This window comes from Heterocephalus glaber, unplaced genomic scaffold, assembly GCF_053883595.1.
Source record: "Heterocephalus glaber isolate CG9 unplaced genomic scaffold, H.glaber_assembly_v1.0 deba00001454, whole genome shotgun sequence".
Taxonomy (NCBI): Eukaryota; Metazoa; Chordata; class Mammalia; order Rodentia; family Bathyergidae; genus Heterocephalus; species Heterocephalus glaber.
In genome coordinates this window covers 11,845,348-11,870,822 of record NW_028258303.1, presented here as the reverse complement: position 1 = coordinate 11,870,822, position 25,475 = coordinate 11,845,348, and the positions used below count along the sequence as shown (strand labels likewise).

Sequence of the window (25,475 nt, the reverse complement as noted above, 5' to 3'; positions counted from 1 at the left end):
TATCCCCCACACAAATCTTGATCTATATAGAGCATGCTATACTAGTCCCTTGACATCATTTCTCTTGAAACCCAAACAGCTACCAATATTCTACAGTGCTTATTGGTAGTTTTAAAGAAATCTAAATCTAGCTGCAAGAAAAATGTATTAAATGCTTGGGTAAATTGTGCTCTCTGAGCCATTACAAAAATAACATCATTCAATCTAAAATAAAAGGCAGGCCATAAATGTCAAAAATGGTAGCCTATCAAATTCAGATTCAGCACTGGGGATCACATTGGCTAAAAGATCAGTTGAAGTCATTTAAAGTTTAAATCTGCAATCTAATGTTACTAGGAAAATGCAGTAGCTTCTCCATGAGCCCTTGACAAAGTGAAATAAGAGCACATCTATCAGAAAAGTTGACAAACAACCATCTGTTACATAGTTAAGAAGTGAATGATACTGGACCTTTCCAAAACTGTTCAACTCACAGAATAACTGGCAATATAACACATTAGCAGAGAAAGTTACCATACCTGGGAAGCAGAATTGCATGCATGCACACTCGAACAGAACAAAAGATGGAAGAGATCAAACAATGCTGCAAAATGTAGAAAAACTTTGGCATCAAACTGGCCAAAGATGTTTTGGAGTATGTCTTAGTTACTTTCTCATTGCTAAGACAAAATATTCAGCACCCAAAGTTAAAGAAGGAAAGCTTTATTTCAGCTCATAGTTTGTACAGGTTTCAGTCTATAGTCAGCGAGTTCCACAGCAGGGCGACATGGCAGAAGAGAAACAGTCTATGGCAAAGCACACAAGAGGCAGCAAAGCAGCAAACAGAACCTGCTTTTCTGTTTTAGCCCATCAAGGCTACAAGTCTTTTGGGTGATGCCACCTACACCCAGGGTGGGTCTTGTGTCTTCAGCAAAACCTTTTGGCCAACCCAGAACTATGCTAATTCCAATCAGTGGGCTAGTTTAGTACTACATACACTCAATCCCAGTATCATACACCTGAGATCCAGCGAGTGCTGAAAAGCCCCACTTATGAGTTCATGAGGCTTTGTGGGACATCTGGATATAAGCCATAACAGAGTCATAGAACTCAAGGTATATCTACACAAAGATCAAACAGCACTTCTATTGACCCACTCTGTACTTTTCCAGTAGTCTAGGCATAAAAAATCTGTGTGAATGAGTCAACCATACCTGCTGATGCAAAGTACTCCATAGCCTCCTGTGCAGGACCATGAAACATTAGTTTTCCTGAGGCCAATAAGGTGAGGCTGTCAAATAACTTGAAGATGGAATACCGAGGCTGATGAATAGAGAAGATGATTGTTCGTCCCTGCCTAGACATCCTAAGTTAAAGGAGAAAGTAATGAATCATTAAGTAACTGAACCTTATATTTCTTGATAAAACACTGTATTCCTGACATTAGAATATTTTTTCCCAGTTTACCTTTATTTTCTCTTACTAACACCTCATCTCACCTCATATTATCTACTTGTTGCCTGGGAAACCTAAATTCAATGCTTTTTTAAAAAAAGACTTGGATAGGCAAAAAGGATGGTGCAAAAAGACAGCGCAATGTGTATTCACAATGCAGATTCCTGGATAGTCCTCTCTGACACTGAACTTGAATGGCTAGATACAGGAAGCCCATGTTGTAAGTAAGTTTCCCAGGTAATGGATAAGTACACTAAAGTTTAAGAACTACCTAGGGAATGAATATTACAGGCCTAGTCATATGTCCAGTTCTCACAGATCATTTAAGTCTTCTGACTCTTTAGGATTGGTTTTCATTCTTCTGACTGATAATACAACTAGCATTACTAAACACTATTTCTTTGCTAAATGCTTTAAAGGTACACTCATTTAAATTTTCACAATGTTGTTGTAATGCAATTCCAATATTACTATTTTGTTTATCTTAACAAAAAGCTTACAGGGCAAGCAATTGGCCAAGGGCTCATAGTTACTAAAGGGAAATGTTAGTATTTGATTCCTGGTCAATTTCCGGGGCAGAAATGGTGCTAAGGTACATTTTCACAGGAGTTATTACTTACAGGAAGAAGAAACAAAGGCCAAAATTGCTGTCTAAAATTTTCATTAAATTATTTTGTTAGAACAATCATTTTAATTTAAACATTTGATAAGATCCTCTATAAGTCAGCAGTATTTGCAGTATTTTCATAGTGTTCTGCTTCAAAGAGAAGTAGGCCAGAAGATCAATAATTTCAATACAATGTAAAATAAAAATAGCTAAAGATTTCTCCTAAGTAGAATATCAAAAGGCTCAACAAAAGTGAGCTCAGAAGAAAAAAGATATTCAAGGTAGAAGAACAAGGTGAACAAAGTGTGAAATAAAAAGGTCTATTTGGGAAGCTATAAGAAGCTCCATGTTACAAATCAAAGACTGTGTGTGTGTGAGTGTGTGTGTGTGTGTGTGTGTGTATGATACTGGATGAAGAAGATAACTAAAGACATTACAAAAAGAGACCCATAATGAGCACTTCACTCAGAAATTAGAACTTTAGTCAGTACTGAGGAGTTGGTAAAATATTTGGTGCAGGAAATGGGATTGTGGGAGAGCCCTGCTATTCTAAGTGTGGTCTGAGGACCAGTGGCATCAGTGTCAGGGTCTCCTCCACCAAGAGTCTGGGCTCCACCACCATTCTAGAGAAACAAACTGTGTATTTTAACTGACCCCAGATGATGAGTGTGCCCAGAGATGCTTGAGATTAGATTAGAGCTGTGGGTATGATGAGGGCTGCTGATGTGCTACACAGTGAAAAACAAAAAGCTCATAATTAGTGAAAAACAATATAATTACAGTACTCTATACCTTTTTATCATTCTCTAATAAACACAGTTAACACAGTTGCAGACAACATATTGGATATATTTTGAAAATGCCCTGAACTCCAAACTTGGCATCATCACTTATATGTACAATGGACACCTCGAATGTAAGATGTTTAAAATTTTAGACACCTTCCCATTTCTACCCTCCCAGCTGACAGACTTGCTCCTGGAGGCATGTAATAGTGATAAAAGTAGAAGCCATCAAGGCGTTGTGTCTGGCAGCTTAAAAATGGGGCACAAAGGTTTCCACAGATAGTGGACAGAGGGAATGGCCACAGTGATTGAGAGATTGTGACACTGGGCATTTAAATTACAGTTATGCCTTGGTTCACAAATGCTTCTATTGCAGTTTGGATGGTGCTGAAACCCTGACAGTAGTTGACTTCCTCATGGAGGGGGGTGGCAGTGGGGTGTCCTTTCTTCTTGGAATTAAACTCTGCAGTATTTATGGGTGATGGGGCATGGTGTAAAAAAAAAAACATGTAGTGGGATCAGAGAAGAAAGAAGAGGCAGCAAATGGAGTAAAAAGTAATAACTGGAGAATCTCGATAAAAGGAATGGGATTTTTTTGTACTGTTTATTCTTGAAACTTTTCTGACAATTTCAAATTATTTTTTATAGTTTAAAGGAAGATATACAAAACTTAACTTTTGAAATTTTTCCTATAAATATTCCTGCCACAGACTTATTTCTTAATTAAAGGAAATGTCATTTCTTTTATTTCATTCTTCTATTTGTTCAGGCCTCAAGTTTTAGAAATCATTGCCTCTAGCATCATACCCCAGGTCCCCTTCCTGAGCTGAACCTGTTGATTCTGTCTTCAGAACAGACCCAGATCCAACTCCCTCCTCAGCACCTCATCATGACCGTTCTAGTCAAGGGTCCATCACATCTCAACACCCTCCTTCCTGAAGTCTTCACACTCACCACTGCCACCCATACAGCCTCTCCACAGCTGCTCATGTCTGTTCTAGAACTCTGAAAATCTTCCCTATATCACCAAAGGACGGTGAAAGCCATACTCCTCATAGTGGTCTGTGAGGTTTCTGTAATCTACCACCAAAGAACCCAACTCACATTCTATTTTACCTGGGATGGGCTGAACTGTGTCCTCCCCAGATCTCATGTGTTGAAGTCTTGACCCCCACTAAGTCAGGATGTGGTTCCATTTGGAGATGGAGTTCTTAAAAAGGTAACTCAGATTACGTGAAGTCACCGAGTGAGTCTAATCTGCTTGGGGTCCACTTAAGAGAAGATCACACAAACACGCACACGTACACACAGACAAACACACACACACACACACACACACACACACACACACACACACACGGAGACAATGGCCATCCAGAAGCCAGTGACAGAAGACTCAGAAGAAACACCCCTGAGGACACTTTGATCTCAGACTTCCAGCCTTCAGAGCTGTAAGAAAATCAATCTTTGTTGTTTAAGCCACCCAGTCTGTGGCATTTTGTTAGGAAAGTACCCTAGCCAACCTTTATTCTCCTTAGTCCCTGGATTCTGTAGTTCTGGTCTCTCCATTGTCACAGAGTAGGCCTCCTTGCCCCCCAGGCCACAGCCCATCCCAAATAGAGCTCTCTCCTGCCAGATCCAGCCTGGTGTGTCTCTCTCTCACAGCTCACACATCCAGGCTTGAGATCTTCCTTGATCCTCCTGCTATTCACAACAGCCCCCAAGCCCTACACAGCCTTCCTTCCATGTGCTCCTGTTCTGTTTCATCTTTCTTGGGAGCACTTCTGTGTTAACTGAGTGTTTTCCTCTAACAAGGAAAAAAGAAATTGTTATTCCACTCTGGTCTCTGGCACCGAGTATTATAGAAAATAAATGAAAGAACAGTGTTCTCACAGCACTTACCTTTTCAGGAGTGAAAGCACAGCATGTGCTGTGTTCGAGTCTAAACCATTAGTGGGCTCATCCAGGAACAAGATGCAAGGATCCATGATCAGCTCCATGGCGATACTGGTCCTTTTTCTTTCTGCTCCAGATAGGCCACCGGTAAGTTTAGTTCCAACCTAAAACAAAATATTTTTATCAACAAAAATGATCATGGTCACTAACCTCTGGTGAACTAACCTATACTGGCAGTATAAGATACACTGTATCTTATTGTCTTCATTATTCTGAACAGCAAATATGGATAGCTGGAAGAAGAAAAAACGCTTCTCTTACCAGATAGGTACACTAATCCAGTTTAGAACAGCTAAGTGGTTGGATCCGATATGAATCCCAGGCGTTTAATAGTTCCCTATATACTTTTTTTTCAGTACTCAGGATTAAATCTAGAGCCTTCACATTGAGCCATACCTTAGCCCTTTTTTACCTTTTATTTTGAGTCACTAAATTTCCCAATCTGGATTCAAACTTGAGATCCTTCTACCTCAGCCTTCCAGAGTGCTGGGATTACAGTTGTGTGCGACTGCACTCAGCTCTGTATCCAATCAGATATTTAGTTTTAAGGAAGTAAGTTAGGATACTAAAATATATTGCCCTGAAATAGGAAAATCAGTCTTAAACAGGAGATGAAAACAAGAGAAGAAAAGGAAAGCATCTATAACTATTGATTACTCATGTAACAACAATAGTCTCCCCCAAAACCCTCTGCCAAAAGTCTCCAAATAGGCTCATAAGAAGAGACTCAACTTGGAGTCTGAAAAGTTCACTTTTATCCAACCATATTAGTACCTTTTCAATCTCCACAAAGCTTTCCAAACCTGATGTGGCCAACACTCTAATTTACCACAGAATCACTAATTCATCCTTTCAGACAAATCCAGAAGGTGGGATATTCCACAGGACATCTGGCCCTTTACAATCAGTAGAAGTCATTATGCATGTCAAGGGGAGTAGGAAGACTTGGGGGAAGGTAGGAAGTGGGAAGTGATTCTGAAATTAAGAGCCACCAAAGAGATAATAATCAAATGTTACTCATGGTTTTTGATTGGGTCCTATTAACAATTGAACTACAAAAGACATTTGGATACAACTTGGGGAATGTCAATGAATATGGGCTTCACATAGTTGGTGATATAAAGGTATTGTTCTTTTTGTTAGTTGATAATGGTATTGGTAAGAAAATGTCCTTATTACTAAAATCTATAATAGGTAATGTGAAATAGGAAGAAAAGGGGCAAAGGGGAAGGAAGTGGGAGGGATAGGGGAAAGGATAGAAGGGAATGGGATTAATATGAGAAAATGGAAAAATAGGAACAAAATCTTTGTAAATAGGGAGGAATGGAGGGGTTGAAGGGAGGGCTGGGCAAGGGTGAAAAATAAGAAGCAAGAGAGATTATGTAAAGGTACAAATTTCCAATGATGAATGTCATTATATTGTATACCTAAAATGTACCAATGATTAGAATGAATAATCAAAAATGCAAAATAGGAAGAAAAGGTCCAAAGGGGTAGCGGTAGAGGGAGGGGCAGAGGAAAGGAAAGAAGGGAAAGGAAAAATGCTGAGAAATGGAAAAAATGGAAATAAAGTCTTTGTAAATAGGGAAGGGTGGAGGGGGTGAAGGGAGGGCTAAGAATGGGGAAAAAATAAGAACAAAGATGCATCAGGTAAAGGTACAATTCCCAATGAGAAATGTAATTGTGTTGTATAACTAAAATGTACCAATAAAAGAATTTAACAACAACAAACAAAGAAAATGTCCTTATTTTTTATAAATGCATAGTAAGTATTCAGGTATGAAATATAATTTTCTTTAAAATATTTCATTAAGAATAACTGAAGTAAACATGGAGTAAGATGTTAATAAGTGAAAATTAGTTAATAGTACTAGCAATTATACTATTATATTATTTACCTGACAATCATTCACTATAATAATCAGATTATTTTCGCTACATTTCTGTTATGTTTGATATATCATAAAAAGAGTTTCAAGGTGATGAGTTAGAAGCTGCCAGTACTTGCCTACTTCTTTGCAAGTTAAAATAAAAAACAACCAGATAAGCAGGGCATAGTGGCACATGCCTATCATCCTAGAACTCTGCAGGAGGATTGAGAGTTTGAGCTCAGCCTGAGCATCTTGGTGACTTAGTGAGACCCTGTCTCAACACCAAAAATAAAGGGGAGGGGGTATAACTCACTGCAAAGGCCCTGAGTTCAATTCTCAGGAACACAAAAATAAAAACCAACAAAATGAAAAACAATTCAAATAGCAACTGATCATTGTAATGGATGTCTGAAGTTCAGTTGCAGAACCTTGGAAAAGCCAGAGACCATGGATACTGGATCAGAGAGAGTGGGAACACCTTGGCACAAGGCTGCAGAGCAGAGGGCAAGGGCAGCAGGGAAAGGAGACAGAATCACAAGTGGTAACAGTAATCAGCATGGTATAAGAAAGGCACACAGCTGATCTGGGATCTGCAAAGCATTCTAGGACTGTCTTTGGCATTTCTGAACATATTCTCCTGATGTTGTAATGGGAAGACTTCTTTCAGAAGATCATTAGGAGCTAGCTGCTCTGAGAAACAAAGATTCCTCAAATGTTTTTTCTCTGGGAACCTACAGCAAGAATTACTATACTTTCTCATCTTGGATCTACTTTGAGACTACGTTTGGCTCTGGAGGGGCAACACTGAAACAATTCCACTGAAAACTAGGTGGTGAGTAGCCAGTTGGCAACACACAAGACAGAGGAAATCCTTTCCCTTTTAAGATCAGAAGCTTGGTGGCCAGCTGAAAATGCTCTGGGACCTGGAAGCCGGGGATGCATATGCAAGGGAGCTAGATCTCAGAACACCAGAGACCTGGGCAATGGATTGTGCAGGAGTAGCTGCACCCACCCAACTCACTCTAATGCAGATAATTACTTCCCACTTCTTCAGGGCTTCACAAAGGGGGCCAGAGATCCGGATGTGTCTCAGTGCTTGAGCTAGGCTGAGCCTTGGGAGTGCACTGAAAATATCGCCACACTAGTTTGTACTGGTGAGCTGGGCAGCTGAGAGCTATTCCAACTGGATCTATGCTAAACCACCCCCACTGGTCATTTGGCAAACAACAGAAAAGATGGAAGTGGTGAAGGACTCCCAGCCTTTGCTCTCTCCTGGGGTACATAACCAAAGAAGACAGAATAAAATGTTGATTGGCATAGGTAGGGAACACCAGCTCCTTCCCACGCATGATTGTCTACCTCAGGAAGAAAATATTTTCATTTTTATTAAAATATCATAAAATTTGAAATTATTTCAATCAATTGTCATTGGGAGATTATAAAAAGCTGAATTTTAAGAACATGAATTTTAAGAATTCAGTAACTGCCTTAGCATGATTTCTATGAAAATTCAAACAAGTAAATTAGCACAATAAATACAGGGTAAAACGTTGTGCTTCCAAGAGAGGAAATTATAAAGATCAGAGCAAAAATCAATGCAATGGAGACTAAGAGAACAATACAAAAAATTAATGAATCAAAGAGTTGGTTTTTGGAAAGAATAAATAAAATTGATAAATCTTTAGTCAACCTTATAAAAAAAAAGGAAAGAAAAGGATCAAATCCATGCAATTAAGAATGAAAAAGGGGAAGTCACAACAGACTCAGCAGAAATCCAGATGATCATCAATACCTACTTCGAGAACGTGTACTCCAATAAAATGGAAAACACAGAAGAAATAGACAGATTCCTAGATACATATGAATTGCCAAAGTTAAATGAAGAAGAAATAGAAATTCTAAACACCCCAATTACAATGAGTGAGATTGAAAATGTAATAAAATATTTACCAACAAAGAAAAGCCCAGGTCCTGATGGCTTCAATGCTGAATTCTATAAGACATTTAAAGAAGAACTATTGCCATTACTCTTTAAATTCATCAAGGAACTTGAAAGGGAAGCAAGGCTTCCAAATTCATTCCTGGAAGCAAGTGTTATTTTGATTCCAAAACCAGGTAAAGACCCAACCCAAAAAGAGAACTACAGGCCAATCTCCCTAATGAACATAGATGCGAAAATCCTCAGCAAGATACTGGCAAACAGAATACAGAGGGTCATCAAGAAGATCATACACCCTGACCAAGTCGGATTAATTCGAGGGATGCAAGGATGGTTCAGTATTCATAAATCAATACATGTAATACACTATTTTAACAGAGTCAAGGACAAAAACCATATGATCATCTCAATAGATGCTGAAAAGGCATTTGACAAAATCCAACACCCATTCATGATAAAAACCCTATGGAAAATTGGCATGGAAGGTCTTTATCTCAACCTGATTATGGCTATCTATGAAAAACCAACACCCAACATCATACTAAATGGTCAAAAACTGAAAACTTTCACGTTAAAATCATGAACAAGACAAGGATGCCCTCTATCACCACTCCTGTTCAATATAGTTCTGGAAACATTAGCCACAGCAATTAGAAAAGACAAAGAAATAAAAGGAATCAAGATAGGAAAGGAAGAAGTTAAACTGTCATTATTTGCTGATGATATGATACTTTACATAGAAAACCCAAAAAACTCTACCAAAAGACTTCTAGAGTTAATTGACAGATTCAGAAGAGTAGCTGGATATAAAGTCAACACTCACAAAACAATAACCTTCTTATACACAAAGAGCAGACTCATTGAGAGAGAAATTTGGGAAACAATTCCTTTTGTAATAGCATCCCCAAAAATGAAATATCTAGGAATCAACCTAACAAAGGAAGCAAAAGACCTCTACACTGAAAACTACAGCTCTCTGAGAAAGGAGATTGAAGAGGATATAAGAAAATGGAAAGATATCCCTTGTTCCTGGGTAGAAAGAACCAATAGAGTGAAAATGGGCATACTTCCAAAACTACTATATAGATTTAATGCAGTGCTGATTGAAATTCCAACACTTCACAGAACTAGAGAAAACAATCCAAAAATTCATTTGGAATCAGAAGAGACCTAGAATAGCAAAAGCAATTCTAGGCAACAGAGACATGGCTGGGGGTATCACAATCCCCAACTTGAAACTATACTACAAAGCTACTGTGATAAAAAACAGCATGGTACTGGCAAAGAAACAGACCCGAGGATCAGTGGAATAGATTAGAAGATGCAGAAACAACTTCAGACATACTCAGCCACCTCATCTTTGACAAAGGAGCCAACCACCCTCATTGGAGGAAAGATAGCCTATTTAATAAATAGTGTTGGAAAAACTGGATTTCAACCTGCCAAAGATTAAAACTAGACCCATACCTATCACCATGGACTAAACTAAGATCGAAATGGATTAAAGATCTAAATATTAAAATAGAAACACTAAAGTTGCTGGAAGATAAGTTAGGTAGAACTCTTGAAGATATTGGCATAGGGAAAGACTTTATGAACAAAACCTCAGTAGCACGGGAACTCACGCAAAGAATCAACAACTGAGATCTCATCTTATTAAAAAGCTTCTGCACTGCAAGAGAAACCATCAACAGAGCTAAGAGACAACCTACAATGTGGGAAATAAGTTTTAGCAGCTGTACCTCAGACAAAGGAGTACTATCTAGAATATATAAAGAACTGAAAAAAATCAGACCCTCCCAAATTAAAAGACCCAATTCAAAAATGGGCATCTGAAATGAACAGACATTTCTCAGGCAAAGAAGTAAAAGCAGTAAAATAAACATGAAAAAATGTTCATCACTGGTCATTCGAGAGATGCAAATGAAAACAATGCTGAGATTCCACCTCACACCAGAAAGAATGGCTGCTATCATGAAATCAACCAATAACAAATGCTGGAGGGGCTGTGGGGAAAGAGGAACGCTGCTCCACTGCTGGTGGGAGTGTAGACTGGTGCAAGCACTGTGGAAATGAGTATAGCGATACCTCAAAGAACTAGGACTGGAAGTCCCATTTGACCCAGCTATTCCCCTCCTGGGTATCTTTCCAAAAGAATTAAAAGAATCATACCACAGTGATATATGTGCACCCATGTTTATAGCAGCACAGTTTGTAATAGCTAAAGCTTGGAAACAGCCCAAGTGCCCATCAACTGGAAACTGGATAAAGAAAATGTGGGTTTTTTTCTTATAAAATGGAGTACTACTCAGCCATAAAGAATGAGAAACTAGAGTCATTTATAGCTAAATGGATGCATATTGAGGCCATACTCTTAAGTGAAATAAATAGGACACACAAATGTAAATACCGAATAGTTTCTCTAGTGTGAGAAACTGAGAGTGTAAATAAGGATTAAAAGGATGAATAATGAATAATTGATTCTTTGAAATAGGAAAAGGTCCAAAGGGGGTAGGGGTGGTGGGAGGAGATGGGGCAAAGAAAGAATGGAAAGGAAAAATTATGAGAAAAGAAAAAAAATGGAATCGAAGTCTATGTAAATAGGGAAGGGTGGAGGGGGAGAGGGTAATGGGGGAAAAAATGAAAACCAAGATACGTCATGTACAGGTACAAGCACCCAATGACAAATGTAAACATATTGTATACCTAAAATTGTGCTTCATGGAAAGAAAAAATCAAGTAAATGAACAGAGTCACACCAAAGAAAACCCAATCACTCATAAAACAAAAATAAGTAATAAATAGCTGCATCCCAAGGTTATTCTTGAAACACAATATGCTTCACATAAAGACTGCCAGAAACTTTCATGGAAAAGAACAGCCAGCAGAATCCCTAAGGGTCGACTGCCTCTAAGGAGATATGATGTAGGCTAAACCACAGCCATTACAACCTAAATAACTCACAAAGCTCAAAAGATCTGCTCAGCTAACACTGTATGGGAACTCAACAATTGTAAAATTCACTCATTTCTCTCATTTTCTCTTCCTAATCCCACAAAAGAGGAGTAATTTTGTTCTCTCCTTGTTATTCTTGCTTACAACTGCATCATTAAAACCTGAAAGAGTCTGGCAAATAAGAATATGGAAAAAAATACTGGCAGAAAAAAGGAAAAAGGAACAGAAGAAAAAAGGGGACAAGAGACAAAACTGCCAAAAGAAATGCATTTGAACACTACACAAATTAGAAGTAATTCATAATATGACTCAACATAATTTTGAAAGCCAAATTACAACAAAGCAAAACATGAAGAGCAAGAATCTTTGGATTCAAATTATTTAGCAACTCCAGAAATATACTTCAAAAAAGGAATAGAACAAACTCCCCTGGAGAAAAAGAGGGAGAAGAATAGCTAAAAATGAGAAGAAAAAGGAAGAAAAGTTAGTGCAAAGGTATCAAATGAGTGAGGATCTGATAAAAGGCCACATGAGGAACACTTTTCCATCCTACCCAGATTCAGCCATCGTGGAGACAGTTTTTTTATCTAATGTTCACTTTCATATTGTATAACTAGTCACTTTTCTCGGGGTTCCATAAAGCAACCAATTTTGGCACCTCCAGTTATAGGAAACTTCTGATTAAGGGTCACATTATCACACAAAGAAGGTCTTTTTCCCTGGTATGATAGTTAATCTTCATTGTCATTTTGCCTGGGTTGAGAAAAACTAGCAAGGTACAACTCTGGATATGTCTATGAGGGTATTTCCAAAGGAAATGGCATGTGGGCAAGCAAACTGAGGGGAAAGACCTGCCTAGAATGTAGGCAGTGCTCTCTAGTGGACTGCCAGCCTGGATAAAACCAAAGTGGAGGGAGGGAGCCTGCCAATGTAGGCTCTTGCTCTCTCTCCTTCTTGTCCTCCTGGAGGTGAGTCATTTCCTTCCGCCAGGATGTTTCTGCCTTGCCACTGCCCTAAAGCAATGGAGCCAGCTGACTGTGGAGCATAGGCTGAATAAAATTGTAAGAGAAAATAAATCTTTCCTCTTTAAATTGTTTTCAGAATTTTGTCACAGCAAGGAAACTTGAACACACCTAACTATGATCTTTTTCAGTTGAATTCACACATTACCTTGGAATTTGCCACTTTATCCAGACCTAAGTCTTCAATGACCTTATTAATCCTCTCCTCTTTTTCAAGATTTGTCATAGTCATTGGAAGCCGAAGAGCTGCTGAGAATTGTAAGTTTTCTCTCACTGTCAGTGTGCTCATCATGACATGATCCTTTAGACAAAATGGCATTTGAATGAGACATATTGAGTCTTTTCTAAGAGCATTCTAGTATGTGTAAATTAAATTACAGAACTAGCACACCCAAGGTAAAGGTCCAGCTAATTGTGAACTTCTAGTTCTACAAGTTTCAGTGACTCTATATACAGATAGCTACAGCACCGTGAAGTCATTTCCATCCCCGATCTGCACACTCAAAGAGAGCACAGGCAATTATAATGCCTATGATTAGATATTTCCAGGCTGCTTTGTACAAAGATTTGCCAAAGACATCTTTTAGGGGAAGGACAAAAATAAGGGAAGGGCACAAAAGGACAACAGTAGTCTCTTTTAGAAATATTATTGCAGCTAGAATTGATGCTACTGCCCTATAAGGGTCATATTCCAGATACTCCCTGCCTTTCCATTTAATGTCACCCTCAGTCTAATGGTGAATTATGGAATGGTGAAGTAAAGAAAGTTGGTTCTATGAGCATTTCACACCATCCATTAGAAACACAATAAATCAACTATATGCCAAAGCACTTCCCCACACATAAACAGAGGAAACCTAAAAGGCAAAACCACCGACACTTACTTGTACTACATAACCTGAATGACATTTGAAGTCAGCAGGGTGAGGTGCTCCATTTATCAGAACATCTCCTGATAATCCATGTGGATCTTTCCTTGCTGCTAATACATCTAACAATCTATAAAAGAAAATAAATGTGGGATTTCTTAGACCATGTCTCAGTCTGAATCCAAATTCTGCTCAAGTTAGAAAATGAACTAGCAATGATATTCTATGGCTTATCTAAAATTATATATATAATTTTAATATAAATACTTATTAAAATACATATATACTTAAATTCTTACTTTCACTTTCTTTATATGCTACAAGAAATCCCAACACCATAAAAGCAAGATATCACTGACATATCCTTCACAGACCTTCAAAGTGACCCTCTTGCTGTCAATGTTCGGTGGTCTTAATCTAGGCAATGTGCTCCCTTTTCTAAGATCTATCCCCTCACTTAAACTTTCTGCTTCATTTCTCCATTTTTTATATTACCCCCAATCTTTTCTCTCTGCATTAGAGCATACTATGTCCCATTGCTGTACACCACTCACTTTACCAACTCCTATTAATAAAGCTGATCTATTCAGGTCTATTCAGGTACTTTCAAGTCTGACAAAAACCCACAAGCTGGCCCAGCTGCATGTTATTCACAGCTCCTTAGAACCAGCTTGGTCATGCACAGGAAAATTTTAACCAACATCTGCACATGTAAAAGTCATTTTTAAAACCACACTGAAACTGCACAGAAAAGGATTACTTGTATTTTCTGTTATACTCACACAGATTTGCCTGCTCCTGTGGGTCCCATAATGGCATTGAGTCCAGGTCTCATGATTCCACTGTGAATACAAGAACATACCAACTTATTGTTCCACTTTAAACTAATTTATATTACTTTAAGGTCTGCATTGGATACATTCAATGAGGGTGTATGATACTGGACAGAAAACAAGTACCTACATGTAAAAAGAGAACAAAAATCATTGACTAATAAAAGACTAGTTTACGAAGTATGTAAATCAGTAGTTAAGACATATAAGAAAACATGGTTCAGGTTCCTATAAATTAATTTATTCTCAAAACTATGTAGCCTTGTTGGAACATTCAGTGTTCAAGGTTCTTTGAGATAAGCAACAGATTGTCTTGAAACATTTTGGTTACATTTATACCTTTTAAGAGTTTTAAGTACATTACAGATTCTGAGCACAGTAAGTTCTCTACCTATGAATGAGTTCCTTTCCAGGAGAACATTCCTAAACCGGATTCATTTGTAAGTCTGACAAAGTTAGTCATATACACTTTTGACACAAATATATAGTATAAAGCACAAAAAACCAAACATACACAAAACTACAGTAAGTCTCCATTGTACTATGTTACACTATCACACTGTACAGTAAGCACACAGCAGCACAAGTGTGACAATATCTGGCAGACAAGTGAGCTACTTCCAAGATTTTCTCACATCTATGAATGTTCATAATTTGAGGTCTATCTGTATCTGTGAAAGTTCCCAACTCGAATGTTCGTAAGTTGGGGACTTACTGAAATGTTTATCAGTATTTACAAATCACCTCACCTTCAACCTAGTGAAGTCCTACACCATGAATTAATCATGGATTAGTAGAATGCCAGTGGCAGTGTTCTCAGCACAGAAAATGTTAGACCAAAAATCAACACTTCTTAAACAGAAATCCAAAGGTTAGCATGAAGCACTCAAAGGGTAAGAAACCATCATCAATCCTTAAAATTTAAGAAAAACATCTTACCAACTATAAAATGAAACACCCTCCAGATAGGTTATTTCCTTTCTTGCTAAAGATACATTAAGTAGACATGAAAGTGCTGTTTGGAATAGGGAGACATCACCCTAGTATGGGATGCCCTTTAGGATTTACAGGGACAGAACACACAGGAGTACTTTTCAAACAAATTATAGGATGTGAATGTGTGAGGAAATGGAATATTCTGGTAGAGTAGGAAGGTGGAAAAAATTACATCAGGGCTGATTGTACTGAGACCCAACAAGCAGGCAAATATTTTGACTTTTATCTAAAGGTAACAGTGGAATATTTAAGTAGAACAAATTGGAAAATTCAGAATCAAGGATCAGCCACTTCAGGTAGATGAACATGATGCAAAAGAGGCCTGACAGCCTTTTTAAAACCCAAGTGTCTAGATCCAGTCTCCCTTTATAATTGGTAATTTGGTCAAGATGTATTACTCAGATGATAGAAAGTAGGGAAGTAGACTTTATGGAGATGGGAAGGGAACCTGGTGATGGGGTGAGTTGTGAGGGAAGGGAGGGGTTTGTGATATTATATATCACAAACATATAAGTAAATTATTCTATACATCCACTAGAATACATCTTTTTAATTTTTATTTTATTGTAAACTGACCATTTACAATTGTATATATTTATATAAAAACAGATGTAGTCCACAGAGAAAACAGTGTCTAGTACAAGTGGAATGTCAAAGCTGACAGTAATTTCATTCATAGATAATGATTTCCACAGAGGTCAATAGTATGATTACACAATTTTCATGAGTGATAATTTTCCCAGTGTAACTGCACCATAGTGCAGGAATCCAACAGGACCTCAGCATTTACCGCCTGTTGTCCCTGAACTGTCACAATTATACAATGGCTGGTGGATTATAAATGTACTCTTCACTTTGCTCATAAACTGAGGTACTTCTCACTGAAACATCAGACAGACGCCAGGAGTTCCATAACCCTGGAACAAGGTGTAATACAGAAAAGTCTTATTCTTTTGTTGACATTAATTACACTCAGAGGGAAAGAAAGCTCTGGGGATATAGGCCAATGGTAGAGATGTTCCTTAGCATGCGTGAGTTGGTGAATTCAATGTTGAGCACCACATAAACAGTCCCAATGAATTTGTCAAAGTGCATTTATCTACCGGTTTTGATATATCTTATTTAATAGCTACCTAGAAACTGTTTCTAAAATGATAAAAAAACAAGCTAGCTATTCACTAATGCTTCACTGCCATAAAACCTTTACAGGTTTTTAAAATACTCAGATAACAAATAAGCAAGTCTGAATGATTTAACCAGAAACTGAATGTGAATGTGTTGAGATAAAGAATTTAACAAGTTGCTTAGTTTGACTTCCTGTGACACTATGCCCAAGCATTACAGGAAACTTCAATAATGTATCATCACAAGTGCAAAGTTCCCATCAGTGTGTCTAACTCCACCTCCCTCACTCAAATAATTTTTAAGTGTCTACTATGTACATACAAGACATTTTTCTACTCTACTGAGTAGAGCTGAAAACAAAATAAACTGATAAACAAAAGAAAAGACAGTCCTTCCCTCTTGGAGTATATATTACAGCCCAGGGGTTAGCACAATAGAGCTGGCCATTGTTCTCTGTATAGTGTGCTTGGGACAGAGCCACGCTCCACACTTTATCTAGTGTTTATGACTTTCATTTTATAAAGGCAGTCTCCTTACAACACAGATGCATGGCTCAAAGAGCTGAAAATATTTATCATCTGGCCCTTTGTTGTAAGAGTTTGCCAATTCCTGTTCTAGTCTGTGATCCACATCTCCCTGGTCTCCTCACCCTCCCCTCCATCCTTCATCACCCTTCACAAGCTATCTTTAATCTTACTCATTGATTTAGAGTATCTGTGTGCAGTTATCTCTCCTTTTACTGTAAAACTTTCCCAAGAGAACTGGGTCGTTATGTTGCTACTTTTCTCTTTCCCCTCCCCATGGTAGGGAGGTAATAACAGGAGGACACAGTATATGAAATGAAACTTGTTTGAGGTTTCCTGTCAAATCTATTACATTTTAGTGGCTGGTGGTTAATCTTTTCGTCTTGTTTTGTTTACAGGCAAGAGATGTCAGCGCCATTTTTTGGAGCATACTGTGCCTCTTTACATATACCCACACTTTCAAGCATGTGCGTTTTCACTTCTTGGTTCCCATGTGCTCAGACTCCAACTCAGTTAGTAGCTTCTAATGTGTCTTTAATACTTCTGTCAGAGAAAAAAAAGTAAGCATTCTCTAGTCCTCTAGTTTTCTGAATCCTTCATTAGACTATGAGGTTTCTGAGAACCGAAGACATTTTGCACAATGCCAAGCACCGCACAGGCATTCAACATTTGCTCAGTAAACAAATCTCTACATTTTTAATGAATTAGATCTGCTATGAAGAAAATAACAAAAAAATGTTTCCAATAAAATACAAAAATCAAGGAGTAAAAGATAATTTATTTAAAAGGGGAATATTCTGCCTGGAAGAAAATTTACATTCCTATTTGTTATTTCATGTTTAAATATTGTGTTAATCACTTCTACTACGCTTGCCATTCTTCTCCCTTTCTCAATAGGAAGACGATGGATATTCTGGGTAAAGGTGCAGCAACTGCCAGATCCCAGGACCATGAGCCACAAAGCAGGGGATGAAGAGAGGAGGCAGCTGAGGCTGAGCACATGCTTATAAACAATAGAATTGACTGAGCAAAACAGTAAGTATGTCAAGAATGACAAGAGCCAGATTTTTAAGTTTTTGAGATTTTACAAACATGGAGACATAGAAAGACTCAGGGTACAATGGGAGTAGCTGCCTGCTATCTACTTCTTTTCTCATCCCTCCTAAGACAAAAAACCCATGCATCTGTGCACAGGAGGCTGTTGTTTAACAAAGTTATAGATTATATGTGTGCACGTGTATATATGGATATGCATGTATATATTCCCTAGGTCTGTTCATTGAGGAGCAACAACACTCAAATGTCCATGAACACTCAGAACATCCAGATCTTAGCTTAAATACCAACCTCCACAAAAATGAACATCAGGGTTACTGCACAGTAATTCTGGGACTGCTTTCTGTGCCCAGGAAATACTAAAGACTGAGGGGATAAATCAAAAGAAAGAAGGAGATATGGAACTTTTGAAAAGTCTACCACATTCCAAATCAGGAACAGTAGAAATATCAAGATAGATGATGATGATGATGATGAAGATGATGATGATGATCCATGGTTACTGAATAAAATATAAATGAAAGATGATGAATGACACTTTTCCCTTTTAATAAAATACAAAGTATGTAATGATAAAAGCAGAGAATCACCCATTGGCAACTATCACAGTGGTTGCTGATTCAGACAGGAGACATCAATGAGGGCTGAGGCCAAGGAGTGGAAGCTTATTGAAGAACAAGATTTGGAAATAATGTCAGAGTATCTCCTCTCAGAAGTACAAAGAGGAAAATGGTGGCCTTATGGTAAAGTCTGACAGCCAGTAATGTGACCACACAATCAATTTTAATATAACCAAGGGTAGGATGGGACCAGAAAGGACCTGACTGCATAAGACTGAAAACACGTGATGTGGTGGTCAGTCAACTACATTAGGAGCATGATGACGGGTGGCCCTCAGGACTACTGCTGCCTTCATTCTGAGGTTCCTGCCAATGACTGAGTGATTATACAGAAAAAGGTCCTTCTTTCTGGAAAGTATATACCGAAGGACTTAGTGATATAGGAACACTGTGTGAATGACCTGCTCTCAGGTGACTCCCCAAAACCACTACAGACAATGGCTACAAAAAGAGTTATAATGATGGGAGCAAATAGAGTGAAATTTAGTCAGCTGGGAAATCTGGATGGTAGTGTTATGTTCATGCAAGGCCTAAATTTTAAGTTATTTCAAAATGAATTGTTACATCAAAATTCTTCAAGAGAGTAATTGAAGTTCCCTTGTGATTACATGATATCCACACATCTCCTGGAATGAATGATTTTTTTTTCCATAGATTTTCAGCACTGGAGAGAAAAAGCTCAACTACTGTGTATGCAGACAAACTAAGCATAATAGAAAGATGTTTCATAAGGGAGGAAAATCCTTTGAATTCACATGGTCAGATTCTGTTTTATCTTCCTCTTCTTTACAAAAGGCAAAAAAAAAATCCAAAGGAAAATCAAGATTGTTATCAGTTTTTTTGGAACAGTTTTCCTTTCTGAGTGGTGATGGTGTTATCAAACAAAAATCAAAAGTAGGATATGAGAGCAAACCTTCTCATAGCCCAGAGACTCTATTTACTCTATTTACTCTATTTACTAGAAACTGGCAGACAGGAGAAAGATTGGAGACACTGAAGACAATAAAGAGATGGTCTTTTTCATGGCTATCTAACTAGAGATGTGAGTAAGTGAATCTCAACCCTCACTGTCTTTTTAACTATAAAAATCAAAAGAACTGAAGGTTTGACTGCAGTTTTATGTGCCTACAAAAGTATAAGATGATGACTTCCATTTACATAAATGTATACTATTTAGCCATAAAAACTGTGAAGCTTTGAGCAGATGAGACACTTAGAGCATCAAATCACCAACTTACTAGGCTGAAAAGATAAGCAAAGTAAATGTACTCTCACACAACATGCCCTTTACACCTGTTCAACTGTACATATTCACTTCTGTTATCTTCTACCCTTTTATCACAAAATATGAAGGGACAAACATTTTTTGATTATTACATTTCACAAAGATTTTTTCAATTTTTCAGTATTCATATCTTTGACCAAACCCAAATTCACTTCTCAACACCATAAAGAAGAAGTGTAGGCTCAGTTCTCTAGAACTGAGAGAAACAGTAGCAGCCCTGATGGCTAGCATCTGTGGACTAACAGATATCTGGTAGTGAGCAGGTTCTATAGAAAGGCTCATTTCCCTCCCACACTAGCTCCCACTCAACACCAGGCTCTGAATGCAAAATTCACTGCTGGATGAAAAGAATGAAAATCCTAATTACTAGGTGCTTTTAAAACAGAAATAACTGCATTGATTTGAAAACCAAATTCTCATCAATTTGGACTTCCAACTGTGTAATGTAAGCTAAACTATAGTTATGTTATAAATATTTTGTTTGTCTCTATAATGGAGAAAAAAATTGAGTAAATTATTACAGACTACGAGCTATTATAAACAGGCAATTCACTTAAAACAGATCTATTTGAAAAACAAAGTACTTCACAGTATAGCAAGCTTCTTGTTACTAGAATATAAAGCACATATAGGGCACACATACCTAATAACTGTCTAACTCACCAGCAAGTCTTCTATTACAGACTGGAAAACTAAAGCTCATAGGTTATAAATACATTCTCTTGATCAAAAAGCATTAAATTATACATCAAAGCTTCTTTCCACCAAAACGTAAGACTTACTCAGAAAAAAACTAAATGATATATTAATTGTTCAATTTTTCAAACAAGGGTGAATGCACACAGTACTACCATTTTTTTTTTTTGGTACCGGGGATAGTACTACCATTTTTCAAAAGTTCATGAGCTCCTGTCAAAGTTAAACATATACTACTTACAAAGCAAAACAATCATTTCAGTCCAATTCTGGAAATAAAAACTAGTTTAGCCAATAGCAATGAAAGTATTGTCTAAATATTTGTACAGAGGCATGCACACAATATTCCCAGCAGAGAAAAACTGTGAAATCCATTGTAGGTCAATAAAGTGGTCTTTTAAAAAGTTCATGCACATACCTGATATTGGATAATATTTCTTTCTCAACTGTTTTCTGACCAATGAAAAAGCCACTCTTCATTTTTACTTGGTAGGAGAGGTTATGAAAACTTAACACAATCCTTTCAGTACATGTCTTCAGGTCACTTGCAGTCATCCCAGGAGGGCCTCTGGTGTTTCTTTGTAACACTGGGATACAAACCTTGTCATTACTGGAAGACATCTGGAGAGTTTATGCTTTTCTGTAGAAGGAAAAACAATAATAAAGCGATAGCCCCAATAAATGAGATTGTAAACAGTAAACAACAATACATTTTAAAGTCTGTTTTAAACTGTGCTGCAATAAGTAGATTCCTTCCCAATGAATAGCCTGTATCACTGTGATAACACTCACAGAAACTATAATGGGAGGCAGACATAACTTTGAATGCGTACACTCCAAATAGACATAAAATTACTAGGAAGTAAATTGGCCCTAATAAGTACAGTATAAACTTTATAAAAGGTTCATTTTATGATTTATACCTAGATGTCCCCCCAAAGCTTATGTGTTCACAGGCAGAGCTTTTGAAATTTTGTTGGATTCTGAGGGCCTTATAGCTGAGTTGCCATTAGATGGTGGGGTCTAAAGATCAAAAGAGATGATCAAAATGATCAAAAGAGATGGGTCACTGGGGGTGTGACCTGTAAGGGTATATCTTCTTTCCCTGCTTCTCCCTTCATGCTCTCTGCTTCTTTAATGCCATGGTCTGAGCAGTTCTCCTTCATCAGCCTTCCTGCTTTGGAGCCAGCTGACTATAGACTGACACATAAACCAAAATAAGCCTATCTCCCTGTAAGTTCAGAGTGTCGGGTATTTTGTTCCAGTGACAAGAAAGTGACTGTGACAGATTTTGGTACCAGAGAACTGGAGTCATTGCTGTGACACTACCTGACCACGTGGTTCAGAAGCCTTTGGAAGTGGTTTGCAGGAGGAGTTTGGAAAGGTTTGGAGATGCTGGCGGTAGAAACAGCCCTCCATGCTGTACGCTGAGCATAATGGAAGATTCTGGTCAGAGCTCAGAAGACCAGAATGTTAATGTAAAGGCTGATGGTAAATACCAGGTTCAGGAGGTTTCATTTGGGAAGAAAGACTCAGAAGGCAGTTGGATTTAAGACCATGTGTTTTTTTCTTTGGCAAAAAAAAAAAATTGTCTACATTTTGCTCATGTTCTTAGACTTTGTGGGAGACTGAGCTAAAGGGCAGCAGATTAACTAATCTGGTGAAGGAAATTTCAACAGCCCAACATTGGGGCTGTGGTATGGATACTATTAGGGACTTTTAGCTAGGTTTATGCTGAAAAGCAAAAGCAATAAGTTCATTAAAGTATTTTCAGTTTTTTCAGAAAGAAAATACTCCACAAAGATGTTTTGTTGCTGAAAAGATTCACATTAAGAAGAAGCCAAGTACTTTGCATCAGGACGATAGGAAGGATGCCTTGGGGACATCCTGGGTATCAGCACAGCCATACCCTTCCCAGGCTAAGAGGTTTCAAAAATGAGGCTTTTCTTTGAGAAGAAAGGCCCAGGACACTCCACCAAAGAAGGGAGGAGAAAGCCACCTAGGGAATTGATTTTCTGGGATTTGGTTCATTATGCTCAGCCATCCAGGCACTCAGGCCTCCGTAGCTATGTTGCAAAAGGGCTGGGTGCCTACTGCTTGAGCTGGCAGTAGATGCTGGTGTTATCCATATGGTGTTGGTTTTCAGGTATGCAGAATGCAGGGGTTGTGGGGTCAGGCAGGCTTCCACCAAAATTTCAGAAGCCTGGGAGGTCATGCAGTGTGCCTTACACAGGCAATAGTGAAGCTGTGAGAGTGAAGATCAAAGTGCAGTGGAGACTCCAGGAAGCTGGAGAAGCCAAGAATGTGGAACATCCGAGGAAAGCAGCAAGGAGTGAGAAAAGCCAGTACAAGTGAGAAGCCATGAGGGCTGCAATGACCAGAAATGCTATAGGGAGAAGGCTGCCTACGCCATTTGTAGTTCACATACATCACCACAATTTGTCCCATGTGCTATACTTAGCACTACAGAATTTAATGTTTTCCCTGCTGGATTTCAGTCTCATTGGTTTCTTCTGACACTGTTACCATACTTCAAGTTTTGGTCCACTGCCTTTTATAAGCATATGTGATCTTTTTTGCATGCTTTAGTTCCAGGTGTTTCTCTTTATTAGTGGGAAACCTTGCAAAACTCTCTTTTTCATCTTGAGTTAATGACCTGTTTAAAATAAAGCAATATGTTACACGGTTCTCTTAATAAGCCCGTTTTAAATGTCCTCAATGGCTGAACATCACGTGGGGGAACAGTAGGGGAGGTGACATCTTGTGTCGGAATCAGCTTGTTTTGATTTCTGAAGACCTGAGGAGATGACTTGAAGAGCTTTAAAAGTAAAGGTTCATTACCTTTAATATCTAGGTTCAAATCTTTGATTTGTTTTCTACTTTTTCAGTTTCCAAAATGAATAGAGTCTTGTATGCTAAGTTTTTAGGTATAGAAACAATTATTTACATTTGTAGCAGATTACATTTGTGGAAATGGACTAAAACTTGAAGTATGGTAACAGTGTCAGAAATATGTGAACAGAGTTTTCCTTCCATGTGACTAGATTAAATTTGCAATTCACATTGTTCAGCAGTAGTTTCTTGTTAGGGTTGCAATAATGCAGGTTCATTGTAATTTATGAGTCATAAACCAAGTGATTAGACAAGTCTAACCAAGGCACCCCATCTAACTGAAGTGTGTTATGTCAGGAAACAAAAGGAAGAAAGAAAATAATTTCTACAACAATATGGTACAATACACTGCCTTAAGATGAAACAAAAAATACAGTAAGGATTAAAATATAAAGAAAATACACTTCAGCACCATAATAACCTGAAAGTACCCAGTCTAGCTAATACAGTATACTAGGTTTAGATGATTCACAAAATGTGGCAATTGCCTCAAGTACTCAGTAATCTTTTCTTATGTAGCAGCTTTGTGCTAACACATGTTGCTCTCACTGGATTAGCAGCAATTTATATATAAAGAGAAATAAACACTCATATTATATCTGCATTTTCCTGTGACAAGCCTCTCTCCTGTTCTTGTTTCCTGCTTCCAAAACACTGCTAATCCTAATTGACTTATTCTCATTGTCTGGGCCTTATACCTGCTGCAAAGACCTCAAGTCCTTGGACAAAAGCCTCCACAGGACTTCATAATCCACCTGCACCTAGCCTGCTCATCTTATCTGGGATGAATACAAACCTAACCAGCTTGAAAAGTGTTTCCAAATAAAATCAGAGGGCTTCTTTTCTCCTTTCGTGGGAAACACATTCTTGTTGCTTTTTTTATATTAAAGCTATATTTTCACTTTTTAAAAAAGTTTTTAAAATCTCACTATATCCTGGCATATCCATTATAATGAAGATCTGCACCCAAAAATACCAATTTTCTTTACTTTTTACCATACTCTTAATTGTATACTCTTCTTTAACCAGAGTACAAAATTCAATTTTCATTCAAAGAAAATTGTAGATAGATAAGAAAAAGACACAAGTTTAAGTTCTCAGCCAGACAGCTGTCCAGTTATAAATAGATAAGAAAAAGACACAAGTTTAAGTCCTCAGCCAGACAGCTGTCCAGTTATAAATACTGCACCTATTCATAGACATGAGGGCAGCCTCAAGCCAAGAGTTTAGGGTCTTCCCTTATCTTTTTCAGTAGAGAACATTTTAGTAAATGAAGAGTTGCCTATTTCCTCATGGTTATAGTGCTGCTGCTTATGCACACACCACCTTTAAACTATTGAGTTAAAGCCAGGAGATTATGATCCTGACAAATCAGTGCCATCAAGTCACTGTCAGGTGATTGGTCAAACTTATAAGTGAAAATAAAGGCAAAATGTGGATTTTATTTTCCAAAAAAAAAAAAAATCTCTTGTACTTTAAATGTCTTCTAACGATCAGTGGTTTTTATGTTGCTTTATTCAACAGATCCACCCTAAATCATCAAGTGTTGACTCTAAATTTCAAGGCTGATCAGAAAGGTAGTTTTGGAGTCAGCCCATTGAGGTGCTCCAGCAGTGATCTGAGGTCAGGACATGAGTTTGGACAGACAGGAGGAGACCCCATCATGGAAGCTGTGCATGCTCAGTGAGAAGTCCTGAGGCCCTTAATCAGGGAGTGCTCATGATTAGCATCAGCTAATTAAGTTTTTAAAAGAACACTCTGGCTGCTCTGTTAACACTGGCAAAGGGGAGGCAAGTGTAGGAGTGAGGGCCAGTTAGGGGGCTACTGAAGAAAACCAGTGCAGAGAATTTGGATAAGAGTCGGGTTTGAGTAATGGCAGGAAAAACAAGCGGATGCCAAAATCAGACACCAGAAGTTTTGGAGAAAAGGCTGCTTACATAGTCCAAGTATTTTTCCTGAAGACAGAACTTCAATCCAATCATCCAACAAATACTAGTGAGGTGCATTATA

General features: G+C 38.0%; 1 protein-coding gene across 3 annotated transcripts in view; it reads right to left on the bottom strand.

Moving 5' to 3' along the window:
* LOC101721350 (broad substrate specificity ATP-binding cassette transporter ABCG2-like) overlaps positions 1-25,475 on the bottom strand; it is a 58,443-nt gene that overhangs the window by 29,781 nt on the left and 3,187 nt on the right. For all 3 annotated transcript variants that reach the window (XM_004848050.3, XM_021261052.2, XM_021261051.2), the window contains exons 2-7: positions 20,992-21,213; positions 14,221-14,280; positions 13,454-13,568; positions 12,718-12,870; positions 4,729-4,886; positions 1,194-1,345 (exon numbers count right to left, since the gene is read on the bottom strand). In XM_004848050.3, the coding sequence (XP_004848107.2) occupies positions 1,194-1,345; positions 4,729-4,886; positions 12,718-12,870; positions 13,454-13,568; positions 14,221-14,280; positions 20,992-21,194 (841 nt within the window). In that variant the 5' untranslated portion in view covers positions 21,195-21,213. The remainder of the gene's footprint in view (positions 1-1,193; positions 1,346-4,728; positions 4,887-12,717; positions 12,871-13,453; positions 13,569-14,220; positions 14,281-20,991; positions 21,214-25,475) is intronic.